Source organism: Spea bombifrons, chromosome 5 (genome assembly GCF_027358695.1).
Source record: "Spea bombifrons isolate aSpeBom1 chromosome 5, aSpeBom1.2.pri, whole genome shotgun sequence".
NCBI classification, from domain to species: domain Eukaryota; kingdom Metazoa; phylum Chordata; class Amphibia; order Anura; family Pelobatidae; genus Spea; species Spea bombifrons.
Window position 1 is genome coordinate 38717367 of NC_071091.1, and position 23810 is coordinate 38741176.

The 23810-nt window shown below is 40.2% G+C and overlaps 1 protein-coding gene across 1 annotated transcript; it reads right to left on the minus strand.

Moving 5' to 3' along the window:
* Positions 1–4101: 4101 nt before the first annotated feature.
* FKBP9 (FKBP prolyl isomerase 9) lies at positions 4102–22797 on the minus strand. The gene is made up of 10 exons (XM_053467634.1): positions 22434–22797; positions 19814–19959; positions 19032–19221; positions 18285–18430; positions 17468–17657; positions 14384–14529; positions 13876–14062; positions 7956–8101; positions 6421–6584; positions 4102–4900 (listed from the first exon to the last, which is right to left on the minus strand). Exons 1-10 carry the CDS (start codon positions 22703–22705, stop codon positions 4718–4720), a joined length of 1770 nt encoding a protein of 589 aa, XP_053323609.1. The 5' UTR covers positions 22706–22797; the 3' UTR covers positions 4102–4717.
* Between the last annotated feature and the right edge of the window lie 1013 nt (positions 22798–23810).

Below are 23810 nucleotides of genomic sequence, written 5' to 3' on the forward strand. Positions count from 1 at the left end.
ATTAGGAGACTAAGATCCAGATCCCCCGCACCGCTGCAGGGGACCTGGATCCTCCTGTCTCACAATCCCCCCCCCCCATCATACACACACTTACCGGTGCTTCCTGCTGTATTGCCGGGGCAGCGGGTTGACGTCTACGCGATCCGCGTAGACAACGTCCGCTGCAGCCGGAAGGAGGTGTGGCTAGCAGCGGGGGTTGTCTGCGTCCTTCGCGTAGACCTTCCCCGACTGTCAGAGACCAGAGTTCCCCGCACCGGTGCGGGGAACTCTGACCTCTGACAGCCGGGGAAAGTATACGCGACGGACGCATACAAACCCCTGCTGCCAACTCCACCTCCTTGCGGCTGCAGCGGAAGGCGACGTCAACCCACTGCCCCGGCTGGAAGCACCGGTAAGAGAGGGCTGAGGGGGGAGAGAGAGTGTGTGTGTGTGTGTGTGTGTTAGTTAAATGGCGGTATAGGGTGTGTGTGTGTGTTAAATGGGGGCATAGGGCATTTCTGGAGTGGCGTTAAGGGGGCATTTAATAGAGCACTCTGCCTCCTGAAATGCCTTATACCTCCCTATATGCCACTCTGCCCCATAATATGCCTTTTAACCCCCTAAATGCCAGAGTGGCATATAGGGGTATAAGGCATTTCTGGAGGCAGAGTGCTCTATACAATGCCTTTTAATTCCCTTAAAGCCACTCTGCCTCCTGAAATGCCTTATACCTCCCTATATGCCACTCTGCCCCATAATATGCATTTTAACCCCCTAAATGCCAGAATGGGATATAGGGGTATAAGGCATTTCTGGAGGCAGAGTGGCACATAGGGGGTCAAAAGGCATACCATGGGGCACAGTGGCATATAGAGGGTTAAAAGGCATATCATGGGCCACAGTGCCATATTGGGGTGGCAAGCCTGGGGGCAGATGTGCGTAACTGGGGGACAGGTTGGAAAATACAAGAAATAAAAACAAAAAAAATATTTTTCTCAATCATAGCTTTTATTAAAAAAAATAGTTTACATGAATTAACATTTACTGGTAAAACTTTTTTCCTTTGGGGTCGTCTTATATTCAGGCTTTTTCTTTTTTTCCTAAGTTAATATTCAGATTTTGGGGGGTCGTCTTATAATCAGGGTCGTCTTATAATCGAGCAAATACGGTACATTTTAGGTGTATCAATGCTGGGCCTTCACTGCTAGTAGATATGATGATTAGCTCATTCATTATTAGTTACATTTATGCCATAAAATATTACAACTAATTTTTTTTTAAAATCCACATCTATCTAGAGCCTATATCTCCCCTTTACTATTTACACCCATTCTTTTCATATGTTTCACTGCTAGTTGTTTTTTTGCATTGACATTGCACCGATGCTTTCTATTTAACATCTTAAAGGGGCACTCCAGCCATTATATGTGCTGTAATACATGATAGCTGAGAGAGCCTTTTAATTGTATGTGTGGTCCATTTTGTAAATGCATTGGCAAACTCCAGTTAGATAAACTTCCAGTCAGCTACAGCACTGGCTTGGCAAGTGCTTTCCTGCTTCTGGTTGGCCGATTCATCAGACCATGGAGGATTTAGGGCATAGGTAAGCACATAATACCACTAAAGAAGAATGCATATTAAAAGTACCATCAGTGACACTAAACTGTGCCTTTAAGCAATCATTGCTAAAATGAGAGATTTTTTATATTCTTTTTGAGCCATGTTACATTTTGGTGGCAGATACTCCAACCATATTTTAATGGTTATGTCTGTATAAGAAAGAAGATATGTCTGCGGACGAAGAAAGAAGATACTAGAATAATTATTGAAAATTGAAGATGGAAAAGAGAAGGAAGAAGATGCAGAAGTGGTCGCCAGAGAAGGTAGGGAAACCGTTCGAGAGCGTGAGAGTGACGAGGCAAGAAATTTTGTTTCCAGATTTTAAAAAGCCCTCGAATTTTCAGCTGCACTGAATGGGCCAGGAATGAAATTTGTTGGGCAAAAACAAACCGAAAAATGTGCGCATGTCTAGCTTAGAACTTTTAATTCTTCCTCAACACCACAGAGAAGCCTTTGTCTAATTGTGTGTAAACCTCTTTATATGCGTATCCTAATTTTTTTCTCTAGGATTTGAGGAGCAAAGGCCTCACTCTTCAATTTATAACCTCACTTTCGTAGTTAATATCAATAGAATAATTGTACATTTGCTGTTGCTAAAAAGAAAGATTGGGACACACTGGCGGTACGTCTATTAGGAACTCTGTGGCATATTATTGCTCATCCTATAATGGCTCTTTTTTTCTAAACCTCTGCTTTTAACATTTGTTGTGACTACTACCCTGCTTATCAGAGACTGCCAAGAATGTACGTGCACACATACATATATATATCATGCCCTTGAGATGTTGTCATCTCTGGCTTGGGTGCCTAATATGTAACAAAAAGGTCCCTGTGGCACTGGTCATAACCTCCCCCCCCCTCCCCACAATGCTTAGTTCTCATTCCCTGTACTACCACATAAGGCATGACAAGGGTGGAATAAATGATAAGGACATTAGTAATGGAAATAATGTCAGCAAGGTTAGGTTTTTGGACAGGTTTGCTTAAAGGTTGTATAGGTTCCTATTAATACAATGAGAGCTCACATCACAGACCGCTTGCCAGCGATGGCTTAATGTTTTTAGGGGCCCTAGGAAAAAAGATTTATTGGAGCCCTATCTTTAACAAAAACAACTTAAAATAATAATTACGGATAAGCTAATGAATCCAATATATCTTACCACATATTGTTAAGAAAAATGTATTACAGATATATAACTTTTAAGGAATCTGTTTACCTGTAATCAACCTGTAAGGACCCTGTAGACCACTGCGGGCCCCAAGCAACTGCTTAGTCTGCTTCTATGACAGCACTGCACCTGCCAATTGCTCCCAAATTTACCACAAAAAAGTGGGAAAAGTAAAGGTTTATCAGCGGATGATCACAAATGACTAGTAGGAAGCCCCAACAACTAATGGAATGCGTGCCAGATTTAGCAATAACCCAATCCACAGACCTGTTTGTGCATAGGTTTTAGTGGCATTCTGAGATTTCATTAAACAGACCTCAAAAATATTTCATATATGATTGGTTGACTCTACTGATTTTAGCTCCGTTCCCACTGGCTTAAATGGAAGCAATAGTGTGGAGCATGCACTTGTACATGCTTCTTTTGCAGTAAAATGTGTTGGGAGTCCAAGCAATACAAACCTCAACATGAAAATATAGAATTCCACTCAAACCTATGCACAGCAATGTGAGAGCAATATGGCAGCATTTGCAGAGATTAAGGACTGAAAAAAGAATAGAGAAGGAAAAAGATAGAAGATGCAGAAGTGGTCGGGAGAGAAGGTAGGGAAACATTCAGAGAGTGTGAGAAGCACATAGTGAATGAGAATATGAGAGTGTTAGTTAATGTGGACCCACAAATTTCGGATGAAAATTCTGAGATTTTTGCTTAGTTTTTGTTTGATTTGCGGGGAGGGGGTCTGGCCTTGTTTTCAGTAAATTTGCAATTTGTAAAATAACCATATAATGCGTAAAATGCGTTGTCTATAAATGAATGCATATGCGCTTACATATCTGTATATATATTATACCGTGAATTGCTAAATTCAATGTTAAATATATGTCATCTGTATTACTTCATGGGAACTACTCCTTAAATAGCTAAACTACAGTTCCCAAATAAACACGCATGCACTTGGCAAAGAAACCAAACTGTCTATACACCATGAAAGATGATTTGTAATATCATTAGCACCATTACACAAATATCAACAAAATATATCTTGATATGTATATAAGTGCAACTGGTAATCAAATAATGACTGTGGGATTTTTAGTACATTAACAAGTAGCAAATATACTTGAACAGTGATAAACTGATTTGGATTAATACTACACTATTGGTTCTTTTTCTCTTTTTTTGTCTTCATTTCTCCATTTACACTGAATGGTATACACGAGCGCCCCCTAGTGGATCTTGGATTAATAGCCATAACCCTGGTTTCTGTCTTTTTTTTTTAACACTCAAAAGAACATAGATCCCTTAATTGCCACAGAGTGTACAAATAAATCTATTGTTCAGGATCAAAAATTTTTAATTCTGTTTAAGAAATAAAAAAAGACACACTTTTTCAAACAGTCTTCCACAAAAGCATTGTATATTCTACATGGTTGCAGATGCTTCACTGCAGGGGCTATGAGCATTAATTAAACTGACCTAATACTGGTTGTGAATATTTCGAATAGAACAACTGTTCTCATTTCCAACCATTCTTGCGAACCCCCCCCCCAATAATCAAACACATACACGCAAATGTAGGGTTTATATAAAATGTAAAAAGATACTTTTCACATTGCTTGTTTATTAAGAGAATGTATGTAGACATGTCTTGTAAAGTTGCAATTGATAATACTGGCTTCTGTTTTTTTTTGTTTGTTTTTTTAAATATTAAGCAGCAAAAGCCACTTAATAGGCGCAACAGCTTTTAATATTTTCCTCAATAAACACAATCTTTTTACATTCACATTGAAGTATACCAAGGTTTTTAAGTTACTTATATTCTGTCAATAAACAAGCCAACGCTCACTGTTGCCACTTACCACATCTACATGTGTCTAAAATGTTTCAGACTGTCATGTTAATGCTTATACAGTGCATAAAGACACACATTTAAAATACTCTGATCCATATTACAGTTCATCATGGGCCTCTTTGTCCTCTTGGTCTTTTAGTTTAAATTCTTGTTCTGTGATCTTCCCATCTTCATTTCGATCCTGATTTTTGAACATGTTTTCAATAATCCTGGCAGCATCAAAACCTGGAGCTAGTTTTCCCTTCCCAGCTTCAACTTGGGCATTAATATACTCAGAAAACTGCAGAAACAAGGCAAATATTAGTATCAGGCAACCTCCGTTATTTGACTTGTCACAGAATTTGTGCTAATAGAAATTCATGTTGGCTCTTGACAACGGGTTAATAGTTTGAGATAGCTATCACTTTACTGAACTAAAAAAAATAGGCATCAAACCTACTTCACAATTTGCACTTGCACATGGTGTAAGTAACAATTAAACAAAAACAGAAATATACTAAATGACCAAAAGCCATGTGGACATCTTCCCATCAGACCTACATGAGCTTGTTGGACATCCAGTTTCAAAACCACAAGCAATAATATGGGGTTCCCCACATTTTTGTGGCTCACTATCTGTGTTCCAATTCATCCCAAATGTGTTCGATGGGGTTGAGGTCAGGGCTCTGTGCAGGTCACGCAAGTTCCTCCACGCTAAACTTGTTAAACCATGTTTTTAGAAAACATGCTTTGTTTACAGGGGCATGCCGGAACAGGACAGAGCCTTCCCCAAAAAGGCATCACAAAGTTTGAAGTATACAATTGTCTAAAATGTCTGTATACTGTAGCCTTCACTGTAAGTAAGGGACCTAGCCCAAACCCTGCATAAAAAAAAGCCAGAGACCATTATCCCTCCTCCACCAAACTTTATATTAAGCGTGTGTATTAAGCATGTGTTTTCCTGGCATCCACCAAACCCAGGCATGTCCATCAAACTTCCAGTGAATTGTGATGAGTCCATTTGCAGTGTGCTGTCCTCCAATCGATCTGGCATTGCACATAGTGATCTTTGGCTAGTCTGCAGCTGCTCGGCTATAGAACCCATTTCATGAAGCTCCAGACGCACATTGATTATGCTGATGTTGCTTCTAGAGGCAGTGTGGAACTCTGCAGTGAGTGATGCTACAGAGGACAGACTATTTTTGCTACATATGCTACAGAGGACATGCATCTTTACTCAGCAGCCCTGCTTTGCTTCATGTGTGAGCTGCAGTTACACCTAGACGTTTCCCCAATAATAGTACTTGTGGTGGACCGGGACAGATCTAGCATGGCAGAAATTTAACAAAAAGACATGTGAAAGGTGGAATCCCATGACATGTTTATAGTCAATGACGTCTTCAGTATAACCAATTCAACTACCAATGTTTATGAACATGGCAGCCTATGTGCTTGATTTTATATACCTGATAGCAATTGGTGTGGCTGAAACACCTTAATTGGCACGTGAACATACTTCTGGCCAAATAGTGTAAATAAAGGTAAAAGAAAAGGATGGTATTCTTGTGGGGACATGTCAACTATAAGCTGATTTATATAATGATCTTTTAAACATAACCGCTTGCTGAAAAAAGGACGGCAAATTTCTGAAAGCGACTAAATTCTAGTAAACAGTCTTCTTTGTTTGAGTAGAAGAGTAGCATTAACATTATACTCATTCCTAATGTGGTGTGTCACAAAGGTATCAGGTGGTAATAGTTGAAAAGATTACATGACGGATCTGTCTTAAAATGGATGATGAAGAGAAAGAAAAATACCCACCTCTTCCAATATAATCTCCTTATCGTTATCTTTGTCTATCTCTTCAAATAGGTTCGAAGACACTTCTCCATTCCATATAAACATATATCCATCTGGTAGGCCAGGTATTAATTCTAATAGCTCAATATCAAAAACCAACACCGCGCTTCCAGGGACTTCACCCTCTACAAAGAAACAGCATTGCAATTAACACTGTTTACAGAAAGTTAATCTAAACATAGAATTTTGATGATATAACTAAGAAGAAAGTATATTTCAATTTTGACTACTGAAGTAAGATGTCAGCATTGCCTTTGTTAGATATGTTACTGTTCAGGCAACAACTGTCATCTTCTATAAAGCAATCCATGATGTTTTCGGCTATACCCAATGCACTGTTGATCCACTAGCTGATTACAGGTAATACATTACTAATCATTAAAATCACTTAGAAATAGCTAAAGTTGATCAATGCCACTAGGTGGCAGACTTCAATTGCAAAATACACATAAATTAGAGAAGTCACAGGAAGATCAGTAAAGGTTAACTGTCTTGAAAAATGTTAAAAATTTGTTATTTTTTGTTATCTGTACATCATATAGTTAATACAACTGTACGGTTTAATTTCCTCTTTTCCCTTCCAGTTTTATTTACTTGAGTGCCAGGGCTACTTCGTGATTGTCTGTCTAGCTGTGTGTGTGTATATGTATGTATATATATATATATATATATATATATATATATACCGTATTTATCGGCGTATAACACGCACTTTTTTTAACTAAAATATGAAGTTGAAACCCTACCTGCGTGTTATATGCCGATAAATCCTAGAGCTGCATAATCTTCCCCTGCACAGCTCTTTCGTGCGCCCTCTCTGATGCCGGGAGCCGGGTGATGACGTCACTCCGGCCCCGGCATCAGCACAAAAAGTAAAATGCTGGAAGATAAAGAGGACCCATACCAGATCTCCCAAACGGTAGGGAGTAATATATAAATTTAATGTGTGTGTGTGTCTGAGTGTGTGTGTGTCTGAGTGTGTTTGTGTGTCTCTGAGTGTGTGTGTGTGTCTGAGTGTGTTTGTGTGTCTGAGTGTGTGTGTGTGTCTCTGAGTGTGTTTGTGTGTGTGTGTGTCTAAGTGTGTGTCTGGCTGCATGTGTGTCTTCGTGTGTGTGTGTGGCTTAGTGTGTGTGTGTCTCAGTGTGTGTGTGTCTGAGTGTCTTACTGTGTGTGTGTCTGAGTGTGTGTGGTTTCCCAGATAGCAGTGATTCTCATGAAGTTTTTTTGTGCTTTTTCTTTATTCTTTATTTCTTTTATTACATTATAATAAATGTTATAATGTTATAAACTTTATTCCAACATTAAGTTCATAGCTTCCAAGTTTAAATTTATTTTTTCTTACTCAAATTTCCTTGTTAAAATGGGGGTGCGTGTTATACACCGATAAATACGATATATATATATATATATATATATATATATAGGCATTTTAAAGCAGTAAGATATGCAATAGATTAGATAAAGATTTATGTTATATTAAACTTGTCTCCACTCACCAACTCCAGCTTCTCCATAACCTAAGTGTGGAGGGATAACAACTATACGTTTCTCCCCAACGCACATATTCTGTAGACTCATGTCCATACCAAGCACCACCTGTCCAGATCCTAACACTATGTTATATGTTTTGCCATAATGATGCCTAAGGAAGTAGAAAAAATAAATAGATAATGCATCAATGTCTGGCATTCAAAGTGCAATAATTATAAATGCCCATACACAAATCTTAGTTAATAGATCTAAGGGTACTTTGGGGGAAAAATATTTCAACATATATTTATGGATGATATGTGCCAATAAATATTACCTAGACAAAAATATACCATGCAGTCTCAGACATTAATGGGATGGGTTACCCTTTAAAACCCAGATAACATTCAGGGTCTACATTATATATCTAGATTGTGTGCACTACTAAAGACTCTGTAGGCATTATGTAATTAAAAAAACAAATACATGGAACCAAAGAAGGGGAACCAAAGGCATGTTATAAAAGTACATGTTTCAACAGCAAAGATCAACATTACATGTAGATTTTACAAGACAGATCTGAGTCCGGAAACAAAACAAAAGCAGCCATTCTTTGCACATACGTGTCATCATTCACACCAGCATTGCTTTGGTGTTTTGTAATTACTGGAGGTGAGCTATGTACACAGGTGTGATAACTGTGTTCAAAGCAACAGATTAAATGTGACAAATATTTGCATCTAATAATACTCTCCTTCCACCATGAAAGCAAATCACAGTTTAATTACACAGCAGTTTAATTGTTTATTCAGTTGGCCAGTAAAAAATACTGACAAAGATGCAGATTCTACTCGAAATTATGTGTTCCGTTCATGAAAACATATTAATGACTACAACATTTGGAATCATCTGACTTTCTCATATCTCTGGACACATTATATACAGTTTTCCTTGGAGCAAATATAATTGCATCTGCGTGATAATTAAGTTTACACTAGTCAATTATGTGCAATATCTGGCTATATATCTTAATAATTGTAAGGGAAGCCTCCATTACCTTGGCACATGTGGAAGACTAAGGGCCAGTCTCCTCCCTAAAGACTATATGCCCTGGCCTTGGAAGGGGTTCTGTTTTTGCTGGGTTGAGTACAGGGGGTCTGTTTGTAAGGCTTTCCCTCCTGATGAGAGTATATGATTTTAGGTTCTGCATATGCCCCAATATCCAGCATATTTTTACTACAGGGTGCTTATTATGTATTTATAATAATCTTATAGTATGTCTTTCTATCTATACCTCTTTACTTGGACAACATACCGTATTTACTCGATTATAAGACGAGGTTTTTTTCAGAGCAAATGCTCTGAAAAATACCCCTCGTCTTCTAATCGGGGTCGTCTTCTAATCAGACCTCAAATAGAGGTCTGATTAGGAGACTAAGATCCAGATCCCCCACACCGCTGCAGGGGACCTGGATCCTCCTGTCTCACCCCCCCCCCTTCATACACACACTTACCGGTGCTTCCTGCTGTATTGCCGGGGCAGCGGGTTGACGTCTACGCGATCCGCGTAGACAACGTCCGCTGCAGCCGGAAGGAGGTGTGGCTAGCAGCGGGGGTTGTCTGCGTCCGTCGCGTAGACCTTCCCCGACTGTCAGAGATCAGAGTTCCCCGCACCGGTGCCGGGAACTCTGATCTCTGACAGCCGGGGAAAGTATACGCGATGGACGCATTCAAACCCCCGCTGCCAACTCCACCTCCTTCCGGCTGCAGCGGAAGGCGACGTCAACCCAATGCCCCGGCTGGAAGCGCCGGTAAGAGAGGGGAGGGGGGTGAGAGAGGGGGGAGAGAGAGAGAGTGTGTGTGTGCGTGTGTGTTAGTTAAATGGGGGTATAGGGTGTGTGTGTGTGTTAAATGGGGGCATAGGGCATTTCTGGAGTGGCGTAAAGGGGGCATTTAATAGAGCACTCTGCCTCCTGAAATGCCTTATACCTCCCTATATGCCACTCTGCCCCATAATATGCCTTTTAACCCCCTAAATGCCAGAGTGGCATATAGGGGTATAAGGCATTTCTGGAGGCAGAGTGCTCTATACAATGCCTTTTAACTCCCTTAATGCCACTCTGCCTCCTGAAATGCCTTATACCTCCCTATATGCCACTCTGCCCCATAATATGCCTTTTAACCCCCTAAATGCCAGAATGGGATATAGGGGTATAAGGCATTTCTGGAGGCAGAGTGGCACATAGGGGGTCAAAAGGCATACCATGGGGCACAGTGGCATATAGAGGGTTAAAAGGCATATCATGGGCCACAGTGCCATATTAGAGTGGCAAGCCTGGGGGCAGATGTGCGTAACTGGGGGACAGGTTAGAAAATACAAGAAATAAAAACAAAAAAAATATTTTTCTCAATCATAGCTTTTATTAAAAAAAATAGTTTACATGAATTAACATTTACTGGTAAAACTTTTTTCCTTTGGGGTCGTCTTATATTCAGGCTTTTTCTTTTTTTCCTAAGTTAATATTCAGATTTTGGGGGGTCGTCTTATAATCAGGGTCGTCTTATAATTGAGCAAATACGGTATATCTTCCTTTGGTTTCTAACAGACACCCTCGTTTACCCTCTCTTCTAACCTGCCTCACCTACTGTATTGCATCATGAATGGCATTGCATTACCTGAACCTCAACATTGCAAATACTGAGCTTATGGTTATAACACCATCCCCTCCATCCACAACCCCTGACATCTCTATCACTGTTAACAACTCCACCATCCTACCAACTGATTAAGTTTGCTTCCTTGGTATCACACTTGACTCTGCTCTCTCCTTTATCCCTCATCCCCAGTCCCTCACCAAATTTGGCCATTGCTCACACAAGAAACGACCAAAATATTAATCCACTCCCTTGTGATATCCTGTCTGGATTATTGCAACTCCCTACTAACTGGCATTCCCTTCTCCCACCTTTCAGTACCCCAATCCATCCTCAACACTGTAGCTAGATTAATCTTTCTCTGTCACATTCCTCATGAGCTCCTCCATTGTGCCAAACGCTCCACTGGCTGCCCGATACACTCCAGAATAAAATTCAAACTTCTGAGCTTGACCTACAGTGCCAACTCTGCACCGCTTATATCTCTACCCTCCTATGCAAATACATCCATAACCAACCTCTTCGTTCTTCTAACAACCTGTGTCTCTCTGCTACCATCATTGCCTCTTACCGCTACCTCTACAGATCACCCGGACCCAGTCAACTCATCCCCATCCAAGCAGTCCTCTCCTACTGTTTCATTTCCCCCTCAACCACCGACTAGATTGTAAACTCGCAAGAGCAGGGCCTTTTTCTCATTTTGTATCAGTTTGTTATTGTTTGTGATTATAAGATATTCTACTGACTGTTGTAACAGCGCTAAGGAATCTGCTGGTGCTATGTAAATAAGGGTAATGTAATGTTCTATCAAACCTACCGTATTTGCTCGATTATAAGACGACCCCCCAAAATCTGAATACTAACTTAGGAAAAAAAGAAAAAGCCTGAATATAAGACGACCCCAAAGGAAAAAAGTTTTACCAGTAAATGTTAATTCATGTAAACTATTTTTTTTAATAAAAGCTATGATTGAGAAAAATATTTTTTTTGTTTTTATTTCTTGTATTTTCCAACCTGTCCCCCAGTTACGCACATCTGCCCCCAGGCTTGCCACTCTAATATGGCACTGTGGCCCATGATATGCCTTTTAACCCTCTATATGCCACTGTGCCCCATGGTATGCCTTTTGACCCCCTATGTGCCACTCTGCCTCCAGAAATGCCTTATACCCCTATATCCCATTCTGGCATTTAGGGGGTTAAAATGCATTTTATGGGGCAGAGTGGCATATAGGGATGTATAAGGCATTTCAGGAGGCAGAGTGGCATTAAGGGAGTTAAAAGGCATTGTATAGAGCACTCTGCCTCCAGAAATGCCTTATACCCCTATATGCCACTCTGGCATTTAGGGGGTTAAAAGGCATATTATGGGGCAGAGTGCCATATAGGGAGGTATAAGGCATTTCAGGAGGCAGAGTGCTCTATTAAATGCCCCCTTTACGCCACTCCAGAAATGCCCTATGCCCCCATTTAACACACACACACCCTATACCCCCATTTAACTAACACACACACACACACACTCTCTCTCTCACCCCTCTCAGTCGTCTCTTACCGGTGCTTCCAGCCGGGGCAGCGGGTTGACGTCGCCTTCCGCTGCAGCCGGAAGGAAGTGGAGTTGGCAGCGGGGGTTTGTATGCGTCCGTCGCGTATACTTTCCCCGGCTGTCAGAGATCAGAGTTCCCGGCACCGGTGCGGGGAGCTCTGATCTCTGACAGTCGGGGAAGGTCTACGCGACGGACGCAGACAACCCCCGCTGCTAGCCACACCTCCTTCCGGCTGCAGCGGACGTTGTCTACGTGGATCGCGTAGACGTCAACCCGCTGCCCCGGCAACACAGCAGGAAGCACCGGTAAGTGTGTGTATGATGGGGGGTGGGGGCAAGGAGGATCCAGGTCCCCTGCAGCGGTGCGGGGGATCTGGATCTTAGTCTCCTAATCAGACCTCTATTTGAGGTCTGATTAGAAGACGACCCCGATTAGAAGACGAGGGGTATTTTTCAGAGCATTTGCTCTGAAAAAAACCTCCTCTTATAATCGAGCAAATACGGTACATTTTATGGTTTCATGCAATATCGTTTTTCTAAAGTTGCCCTTGTTACCTTGACATAAGAACAATTTCTTATATAAAGGTACACAAGGGCAACTTTAGAAACATGAAAGTTATGCATGTGTGGAATGAAAAAAGTCACACTACAGCCATCGTACACAGTTTTTGCATTCAAGTGCATGGAGGAATTCTTCAGAAGGTATGGGGGAAGCTTTGAGAGCTGAGAGAGGGAGAAATGCCATTAGCCTGGGTGTGAGTTACTGTATCTATAGTATGTGTGTTAATGTATGATGTGTGTTTCAGCGTATGGTGTTGGGGATAGTGGATCATGGTAAAGGGGAAAAGAGAAGGAGTGGGAGAGAGTGTTAGAGCAACTAAGTTCCCCAGTCTGTGAGGGTGGCATATTTAATCAGACACACAGGACACTGCAAAGACAAGGACCTGGGTAATCCTGCAGGCTGTCCATACATGTGGCATCTCTTTGATACAGGGATAGAATCCACAAACACACAAGTAAGTTGAAAAGAATTGGGTTAATGTATATAGGCAAAACTATTTATACCATATCTATTAATTAATATGTACTATTACAAAGACATAAAAGGGATAAAAATTGCAGAAAAACTCCAGCACTACCTCACATTACAGAGTTCCTGTTAGTCAAAGTCTGAAATGTGTGCTTATTACTGCTTAAAATGTTATTTGTAACTTGTATATGAAAGCTCTATGTGTGTTATTACTAAAGCATCCCTTAGCCTCTGCAGTGAATAATACTCTGAAGGGAATATAACCCCCACCTTTTCACTTTGGTAACACATTAGCTTCCATTGGCATGAACAGGTGGGACACCTGTACATGCGCATGCATCCTCAAACAGCAGTCAGGACATAACCACCAGCCACACAAGTAAGCCTTTTTCAAAATGACACACTGTTTATTTGCCAGAGAAACAGTGATCGGTGAGACAAAGCACATGTCTTAAAAGAAATATGGCCCTACCTGTACATTTAATAAAATGTCAATTTACCTTGTTTACTATCACTTTGCTAGACTACTATATATAGTGCTTATACAGCATACAAACTGGTAGTCCTGTGTACTTCTCTGTAAGAGGCACATGGCAACCCAGACCTTTACTTTACTTACACTAGGTAAGAAATGAAAGGGCTTTTTACAACCCAGCATGGACACATTCAATTACATTGAAAGCTAGAAGGTGGCTTGATGGTGGGGTGGTACTTACGTTGAATCCAGCACAGTGCCATCCATTAGGGTAGCGTTATAGTGATACTTTAGATAGTCTCCCTTCTTGCTTAGTACAGTGCAGTTGCTTGGTTTGAACTGAGAAGTAATGCTGATGGAGTCCTCTGGATTATGGAAATCCATGACATGGATGTCAAATACCAACACCGCAGATCCTGGAATTTTCCCTGTGAAGTCAGGCATAAATATAAATTACTTACATGACAAATCCTAAATGTCAGTCCTACAAACTGTGCTCTTCCAATAAGCAAAACTTTATTCTCTAGAAAGATGAGTAAATAAACATCAGTATTTTGTTCTTTCCTCTGAAGGTTTAATCACATAAAAGCAACGCAGAAGCTTTTAAGAAACTTTTTCTTCACTTCCTATGGCAACTATAACAATCACTACCTGCTTTTGTGTCCATCGACACTGAATACTAACCAATTTGCTCCGAGCTACAAACACCATTGTGGTCACAAGAAGAGAATGCTTCAGTCTCTACCTACCTCTGCCTTCTTCACCATATGCAAGATGTGGAGGAATGATCACCCTCCTCTTTTCTCCTGTGCACACACCAAGTAAACCTTCATCCATCCCAGCAATCACATAACCCTTTCCGATGTAGGTGTCATAGGTGTGGTTTCGAGAATAGCTACAATTAGAACGATGTCTGATTAGTGTTAAGTCTTGCAATTGGGGGGGGGGGGTTATGTCATTGTAAAGTATTCAAGCGCACACACACACACACATATGGATAGATAGATAGATAGATAGATATACACATAAATACACACTATATGGACAAAAGTATTGGGTCACCTGTCCATTGCACCAACAGCGACTTTAACCCGTTCCGGACCGGGACGTACCTGGCACTTCCTGGTCACATGTCACCACCAGACCGGGACGTACCAGGTACGTCATCCCCAAAAACAGCCCCCACAGAGTGATTCTGTAGGCTGAAAATGTGATTGCGGGAAAACCAGCAATCGCGTTTTCGGCTGCCACAGGCAGCTTCAGGAAAGGGAGTTGAGTGTTGATTGGGTCCCAACACAAGTGTGGGGACCTGACACAACATCCCCCTGCTGCCTGATGGCTCCTCAGCGTTAACCCCTTCAATGTCGCATTCGTGGCATTTTAGGGGTTAATTCCCATTTTGTATGGGGCTTTGCTGCTGGTGGTCTGCCTGGAGGCCCAGGCAGACCAGCAACAGCAAAAAAGAGTCCCCACAAGCCCTTTGATGACTCCTGTAGGCATGGAAGCCTACAGGAGTGATCAAAGAGACTCCCTGCAATCGCTGGTTTATAGACCAGCAATTGCGTCCCAGCTGCCAGAGGCAGCTTCAGAGACAGGGGGGGAGGGCCCCAACCCTCCCCTGCTGCCTGATCACTCCATGAGAGCGACAGTGCAGCGTTAAATCCTTCAATGCCGCAATGTGTATGACACAATCGCGGCATTGCAGGGGTTAACATTTGTCCCCACACTAAATATCAGTCAATGCTGTGCTCCAATGGAGCATCAGCACTGAACGAGTTAAAAAATAATAATAATAATAAAAAAAAAATGTCAAATGCTGTGAGTTTAGTAAGTCGCCTGATGATGATCAGATCACTCCTGGCCAATAGGAGTGATCTGATCATTATGGCAGCCCCTGGATGACCCTTAGAAAGAGAGAGGGGTCATCTAGGGTAATTGTGGGAAAAACAAATATTAATAAAAAAAAATACATAATTATTACCTGATCACTTGTCGGTGACATTTTCAGTCACTGATTATTGATCAGTCTCACTGGTCAATGTCAGTGGCCTAAACTTGTCACTAACAAGCCTGAAAACTGTCAAAATTACCCTAGTTGAGCACCTTGACTTGTCTACTGTTCATAAACATATACTTTTATGGGGTAATTTAAATTGGGGGGCTTCCAAAATGTCCCAAATGGGATATGGGTCCAGTAAATCAATTTCTGAAAATTCCAAATTTGAAAACTAAAATGCGCATGTACCAGTTTTGCTCTCATAGTTTCCTCAAAAAATGCATGAACCATGCATGTGAGGCCTTGTTGTTCTGCAGTTGCGCATATTCTATACAAAATATAGTATGAAATTTAAAGCAACATTGCAATATATGCAAAAAAAACCACAAATATATAAAAATACCTCAGAATTTGGCAGTAATTGGTCATAAAATCCCTGTTTGAAAAGTGTCAAAATTACAAGGTTGTACACCTTGACTTATCTACTGTTCATAAACATATAATTTTTGGGGGATAATCAGTATCTGTGACAACTATTGCAGTTATTAGCCTACCATGCCAAATTTGAAAAAAAAATACATTTTAAAAACGTGATGCATGCCCTGCAATATTTGCCCTATACTGGTCAAAATAGATTAAAAACCTGGCTTTATTGGGCGGTTTCCAAATCAGGACAAGTTAATGAATATATTTTGGATATTTTTTTCCCACTGGTTCAATGTGTGTACAATTTGTATGTATACAAAACTAAAAAATAAATATTTTAAATTTTTTCCCCACCTTTTCACGTTTATTTCAAACAAAACAATGTACTACCCAGCTTAATATGGTTTCAAATGAAAGTCCTACTTGTGCTGAAAAAAACAATATATGATTTGTGTGGGTGCACTAATTGATAAGAGAGAAATTACAGTTGAAGAAAGACATAGCAAAAACACAAAAACGGCTCTGGTCTTTTAGCGCCACCTTAGTATCAAAATCCCGGTCCTGAAGGGTTTAATGACATAGCATTCTAAATATATATATATGGGCCAGTCAAGTTCTTCCACGACAAACTTAGCCAGGCATGGCTTTATAGACTATGCTTTGTGCAGTGGGACACAGTCATGCTGGAATAGGAAAGGGTCTTCCCACAAATTTGGAAGCATATCATGGCCCCAAATGTCTTGGTATGCTGAAGCATTAAGATTTTCCTTCACAGGGCCCAAACCCCGATTTTAATAATGAAGTAAAATGGCAGTAAAATACTACTAATACTAAAATACTACCAATGAAATCGATGAAAGTAGGCGCCTGAAACTGATTGACAGCTTAAGCAACCATCCAGTGGCAGGATGTGCTTCCATTGAAATCAATTGGAATACTTTACACATGAACACTGGGGTCTAACCAGACCCCTGCACAAAGTGTTCAGAAGAGCCAGCCCTGGAGAGGGAAATGCACTCGTCTGAATGCATCTGCTGCAAGGGATTTAGTTGGGATGTGAAAAAAGGGCAAAATGCACTCGGGTGGACTGCAGAATTCCCAATGTATTAGCAAAACAGACCACATGAAGACATAAAGTGATCACGCCCCTGTCTTATGCATAAAAGTGTATATGATGGCTGGAGTCTCCCTTTAAATAACAGGAGGTTTTGAAATGATACATAAAACTATGTGAATCTAAAGTATTGTTTAAAATAATATATGTTAAATATTTATATATTTCAGTATAAATTAATTTGTGAATTATTTAATGCCATTTGATCTGTTGGTGTTATTTATATGCAAGAATGTAGTTTACAAAGTCCAATAAAGGCTGGAGGCAGAAATCACTGTTTCTTATAGTAGTACAAACCTTGAGTCAAAGAATGTGCCATCTAACAGTGTCCCGTTGTAGTGGTATCTGATATAGTCCCCAACTTGAGTTCTTCTCTCACAATTTTCTGGAACATACTGGCTCTCTACAGTGATCCTGTCTTTCGGGTTGTGCAGATCCAGCAAAATTACATCAAAGACTAAAGAAGCCTGAGAAGGTATTTCTTTACCTAAAAGAGTACACACATGTAAATATGGTTAGAGACAGTGTTGGGTAAACGTTTAGTAGGAGTTCTTTGTGGTCTCATTTCCAAATGTATTCATTCCTACTGTTCATAATTAGTTTGTAATGACAACTGTACTCATAGAATTGCATCAATTGTGCTTTTGCTTTGTTATAATGCAGAATAAATAAAAAATACACATTAGTACATACTGAACAATGTGCTAGTTGCAATGTGAGAATTCACAAGGACTTTCATCATATTCGATGTTTACGCAGCACAATATTCTTACAAGCTATAAATGTTTAGCAACAATGCACGGTTAGGCTTAGGACTTCAAGAGGCATATATAAAATTCTGTTTCTCTGTTTGTGAATTTAGAGTTATCCAGAGAAACAGATCCACATTGTTTTGTAATGTAAAACAACACCGTAATACAAGACATCTCAGTGTATATGTCCTTGCAAAAAACTGAGACCCCGGCTAACCAGTGTTTTCATGCAAAAGCACAAGGAAGCTGGAATGTCTGGGACAATCTAGGCATATTGCTATGATTCAGATACACGATTACAGTTTCAGGAATGTGTAAGATTGCAGTAATATACGGTATTTAAATGAACAGGACATTATTACCATCACCGTCTTCTCCATAAGCCAGGAATGGTGGGATTGTGATGATCCGTTTTTCCCCCACACACATTCCTAGGAGACCAGTATCCATTCCTGGGATTAGCCAACCAATTCCCACATAGGTGTCATAAGTACGCATCCGATTGTGACTTTAAGAGAGCAAGTAACAAAATGTCAAGGTAAATATTTCCTTGGAGGACAAAAACAATTTTTTTCTGAATAAGTGAATATGGGTATTGTTAACAACGAAAAGCACATAATTTGTTGTTCATTACTCGGTATGATAGTATTAGTTTTTAGTTCACACTAGTGCCCAAGTGCCAGACTCCAGCAGTAGCTTCAGATTTTCTCTACTAGCTGCACAGCAAGAAAGAAAAATACAATTATCTCAATATGGGCTTGAAGCATAGAACATCACTATCTACATACATCTTGTTAGATTTTAATAGCGTAGGATACAAACAGCCCTGCTCATGCAGGTAAGTATGAGAAGGGCAGTTAGTGTAATGCATTGGAAAAAAAAAACTGTTGATTTTGCAAAACGCAAAAGTATGTATTATAGTAAGAATATGGATTATCCTTAGCAACTTGGGGACTGGACTTGAACACCGCTGGCCTGGTGTTAAAAATCTATGAGAAAATATCCCTCTAAGACCTTGCAACAGCACAAATCGCTAACATTTCATAAAGCAGGCACTGCTATAAAACATGCACACAATTGGCATAATGAATGCATCTTTGCAGAAATACCTGGAATCAAAAAGCGTCCCATCCAACAAAGTTCCGTTGTAATGATAGCGAATGAAATCAGAAACCTGGACTGTTCGAGAGCATGTTTCTGGTTTGTAATATGACTCTGCTTTAACCGTGTCCTCTGGGTTCCAGATATCCAGCAAAAGAACATCAAAGTGCAGCACAGAATTTGGGGGAATTACACCGGCTGTAAAAACAAGCCCAATGGGGGAAAAAAAAAGAAAAACATGATTATGTACTGCAAATTAAAGATTACATTCAAAATTCATGCCACATGCTGGATTATTCTACTGATCCAAAATTTCTAATTAATGTCTGTTTTAGTCAGTGAGTATAAATACTCAAAAATTAACTTGTAAATTACTACTGTAATTTTGTTGATAAATATAGATATCTGATGATAATATATGGCCTCTTAAAAAGAATAATAATAATCTAGTTTTATAACACCTGATTGCTGTTTCATGTTCCCACAATTGACTTTAATGTTGAATCACACATCTTTGCAAAGCCCCCTGAACAAGGGAGCTCTATAAAAAAAATAAAAATTCAAAAGATCAATTAATATATCCTGTGGGTGTGCAATATGTACAACAAGTGATGTTCTAAAGTTGCTAAAACTAGACAAACAGATCAAAATAGAAAGAACAATGCATTTCCCTTCCTTTTGATAATCAAGATATGTAAAAAAAAAATAAAAAATAAAAAAAAAACTATGTGTATGGTGTTTATTAGATGGAAAACAGAGGATAGTTTGAGAATGATACTTGGTAACTTACACACTCCCTCCGTCCCGTAGGCAAGATTGGGTGGAATTTTTACAAATCGTCTCTCATTTACACACATTCCAATCAGGGCTTTGTCCATTCCTGCAATAAGTTGTCCTTTCCCCACAAACACATTGTATGTGGTGCCTTTGTCGTAACTGAAGAAAGTAGAGTTTTAATTAGTCGGAATATAATCTGCCAGCACAAGATTATATTTTCCACCTAAATGTGTGAAGTTGGCAAAACATATCGTGCTTAGAAGTAATTATTATATCCTAGACCTAGATAGCAATGTTGTAAAATGATTGTGTGTGACGGACAACACGTTAAGTTAACCATTGGAAAGTGGGTTAGGGACTCTCAATTTGTATTATATAATTATCAAAGAACTGAAGTAAAATTACTTGAATATGAGACATCACACTAACATTCTTGAAGTCGATGTCTCTTTCAAACTGCTTACTCAAGCGGCTTTTTGTTTGAGAAACATTAAACTTCAACAATGCAGATGTTTCTTATTAAATGTTAAAGGAACCAGAGAAGTATAATGCAGGCCTTGTTTGAATACATCAGTACATCATGGAAGATTTCATTTGGAAGTAAAGTTCTAGAAAAACATAATATAGTGTTAACTATGTAACCCAACAATGTGCCTTAACAGAGAAAATTCTATTATTAAGATTTTAAGGTACACCAGTGACTTTATAGTCTAAGGGAGACACCATCATCTCTTGGCCAATAATGAGCCAAAGTTGCATGTTTCACAAATGTTCTTTGCATACTTCCAGAAGATTTGATAGAACAGTAATGCCAATGACCATGGACAGAACCAGCTTTTGGTTAACTGTCCAGACTCTAGTATTGCATGCGCTTATCCACAAGCACTGGATGTCCACTCCCGGGACACTTCTCCAGGCTGGTAGTATCAGCACTGGAATTAATGGCACTCTTTGGTATGGAACCCGACCAGGCTAAGGTGCTAACATCGTTGAATGGTTTTAAGTCCCAATGATACCCTTCTTTTTAGCTGAAAACAAGCAGCCTGTCCAGTATTGACCCAACTAGTCCAAGCTCCACATCACTTTACGTGAAGATCAGGAAAACTGGTGTTTCAGTGCTCTACTTAAGCTGCAATGAATTTGTGCTGGTTACTATTCCACCTAAACCTTTCCCAGACATAATTGTGGAGCTGAATGTGATGAAACTGCTAAGGCTTACTAGCGCAACAGACCAGAGATTGCCATTAATGTTTTGCCTTTGTTCTTGGTCGATTCCTTTTTTTTCTTTCAGGTAAGCACTGAAAAGCATTTGGCTACTTTGTAAGTTTTCTAATTTTTATTACATATATATTTATATATATATTTATATAATGAAAACAGAGCTAACATCATAAACCTATAAACATGTACTGTATATCCGTTTGTTCTACATAACATGAAATAATAAGACTGTCAGCTCCAGCTATACACTGCCATCCTCCGTGGTGGTGGCAACTTGCAGGCTTGTGCTGTATAGGTTGTCCTCCTGAGCCCCCACTTATATATATATATATGTCTGTATGAAAACCTGTGTTCGTTCATTCAGTGTTAAGCAGCCTCACAATCAACAGCACTTTGCAGCCAAATGTGGGGACGTGGACAATTCACGAGGCATCATGTTTCAGCTTGCCCCTAGAGACCAGCACACGCTGCTCCAAGTCTGGAGTAATAATCAGACTTATATAACGGGGAAAAGGGGTGAATAAATCTAACAGTTCTATTTCTTTATGGTGGTGATTAATATGAATACAACATGCAGATCTAAAACAGATGTATGTTTTCTATATGTGTTAATATTTTTTAGGTAATAATAAACATAACCCAATTGTATATTAATACATTGCTTTGTGCATTCAAACTTTTTAGAGTTTACCAACCTGCGCTTACCACTGCGCTTCTTAAATATATAAATAGATTGTGTATAAAAACACTGGTACAAAAACTATACCGAAACACCATTTAAATTAATATTTCCTGTAGCAAAAGTAGTCGGTGATCTGATAATGGAAATTATATTTATTCCCATTGGGGTGCACCAAAACACATTAATCAGAATATCAGAGAGGAAAATTACAATGGAAGAAGATATTTAAGTTCTACAATCAAAATGAATGAGTAAAATCAATGATCACCTTGCCCCATTTCACCTTGTGGCTACATGTTAGTAGTTGTATGTTTTTTTTTCTTTTGGTATGTAGGACTGTTAAGTTTAGTTATTTAGACTACCGAGTTTCTGCATGTGGCATAATTTCATTGATCTGTGTAAAGGGGCTTATCTGATCAACTTTGTGACCTCCACACTTTTTTATGATCCCTCCAAATGCCATTATAAATACTACCGTAGAAGACCTTCTCCAAATGAAATTTATGAGCTGCTGTACAATGGGAAGCAGGGCTGTTAATCAATGTTTGATCAAGTCTATCCTAGAAGTTTGTTATGCCAAGATGATCTGCAGCAGCAGCCAGTAACTTAACTACAGCTAGCAGCTTCTTTAGTTGCCAAAATTAGACACATAGATACCAGTTGAGGAGCTATACCCATTGTACAGCGCTATGGAACATGATGGCGCTATCTAAAACAATAAATATTTTACCTTGAATCGAATTTGGTGCCATCGGGGAATGTTCCAACATAGTGATATCTCACGAAGTCTCCCTCCTTGACAGTTCGAGGGCAACTCTCGGGCACCGATCTACTGTCTATATGCAGGTCTCCTGGTACCGGAGGGGCGTCGTTGCAAGTCACGAAGCTGACCAAAAAGACGGCCTGCAGGGCCAACACCGGCCAGCGGCTAACGGGCATCATAGTTCGGGGAGCGGTGGTAGTCGCGATACTTCTTCTATGCATAACTAAGCCAGGTGGCATACGGCGGGGTGCAGAGGGGCAGCAGAAAGAGGGGACTCCGTGGTCTCACGGTGATGGGAGTGTGTAGAGAGAGAAAGTGGGAGGTACCAGTCCAGCTTCCCAGCGCTTGAGAAGTTTGCTTAAGTGTTTGGCGCTGGAATGAGCTCTTCGTTCTGTACACTCGGATAAGCGCCCCGGGCATTGAGAAGTCCGCACCACAGATGGCCGAAAACGGGCACTCTGTCCAGGAAAGGGATAGCTGCCTTTAGGGGAAGTTTGCAAACTTGCTTAAAACATGCACGGGCAGGAATGAGAAGGATGCGGACCGTTTAACGAGACTTAAAGTATCCACAGTTAAATAACGACTTGAAAAACGACTGCAGGTCGTTAATGTATAAGTGGCGGTGGTTTTTAGTGTTGCGCTACGAGAAGTTTAGTTGTACAAACGTGGGACAAGCTTGAACCATGGAAGTGGATATATACAATAAAGGCCTCAAAAATCCCACATATAGAGGAGGAGACAAGGACCAGATGGAGGAGAGGAAGGGGGAGGACGGCCCCTTCACTGAGGAGAAAATGCCAATTTTACTTTGAAAAGTAGTAATATTTTGTAATTGTTTCTAATAATAAGAGGTGGATCTGGCAATGGCTGGCTTTGTATTGGGATATATTAGTTACAGGCCGGTCCTCCAATGTTAAAGGGATCAGTGCGCATCCTACGTGGCTGATGCGTTGGCACTAATTCCACAGAGTTGTACTGAAGGGCGGGGTGTAACATCTGTGTCAGCATTCCCTCCACTTTTATTTGTGCCAGTGTGGGTGGCGGCTGCTCTCAGAAAGCTATTCGGGATAAATCATTACACAGTCTGGGTTGAGGAATTTGAGATGCTTTACTAGCCCTTTAAGAAATTCCACTGGTTTGGGAAGTACTTAAATATTTAAAAATTGAGGTTTTGGAATGAACCTGATTAAGAAATATTTGTGGACACACAACCTATGCGTATGGGGATTTATTCACTAAGCGCGAGTTGCATGAGAGTTGTGGTTTGAACTGACTCCGTTCTGAACGGCCAAATTTCTGTTACAAGAGCTGAACTGGCCCTCCACCGGTAGTTTAATTGGTAAA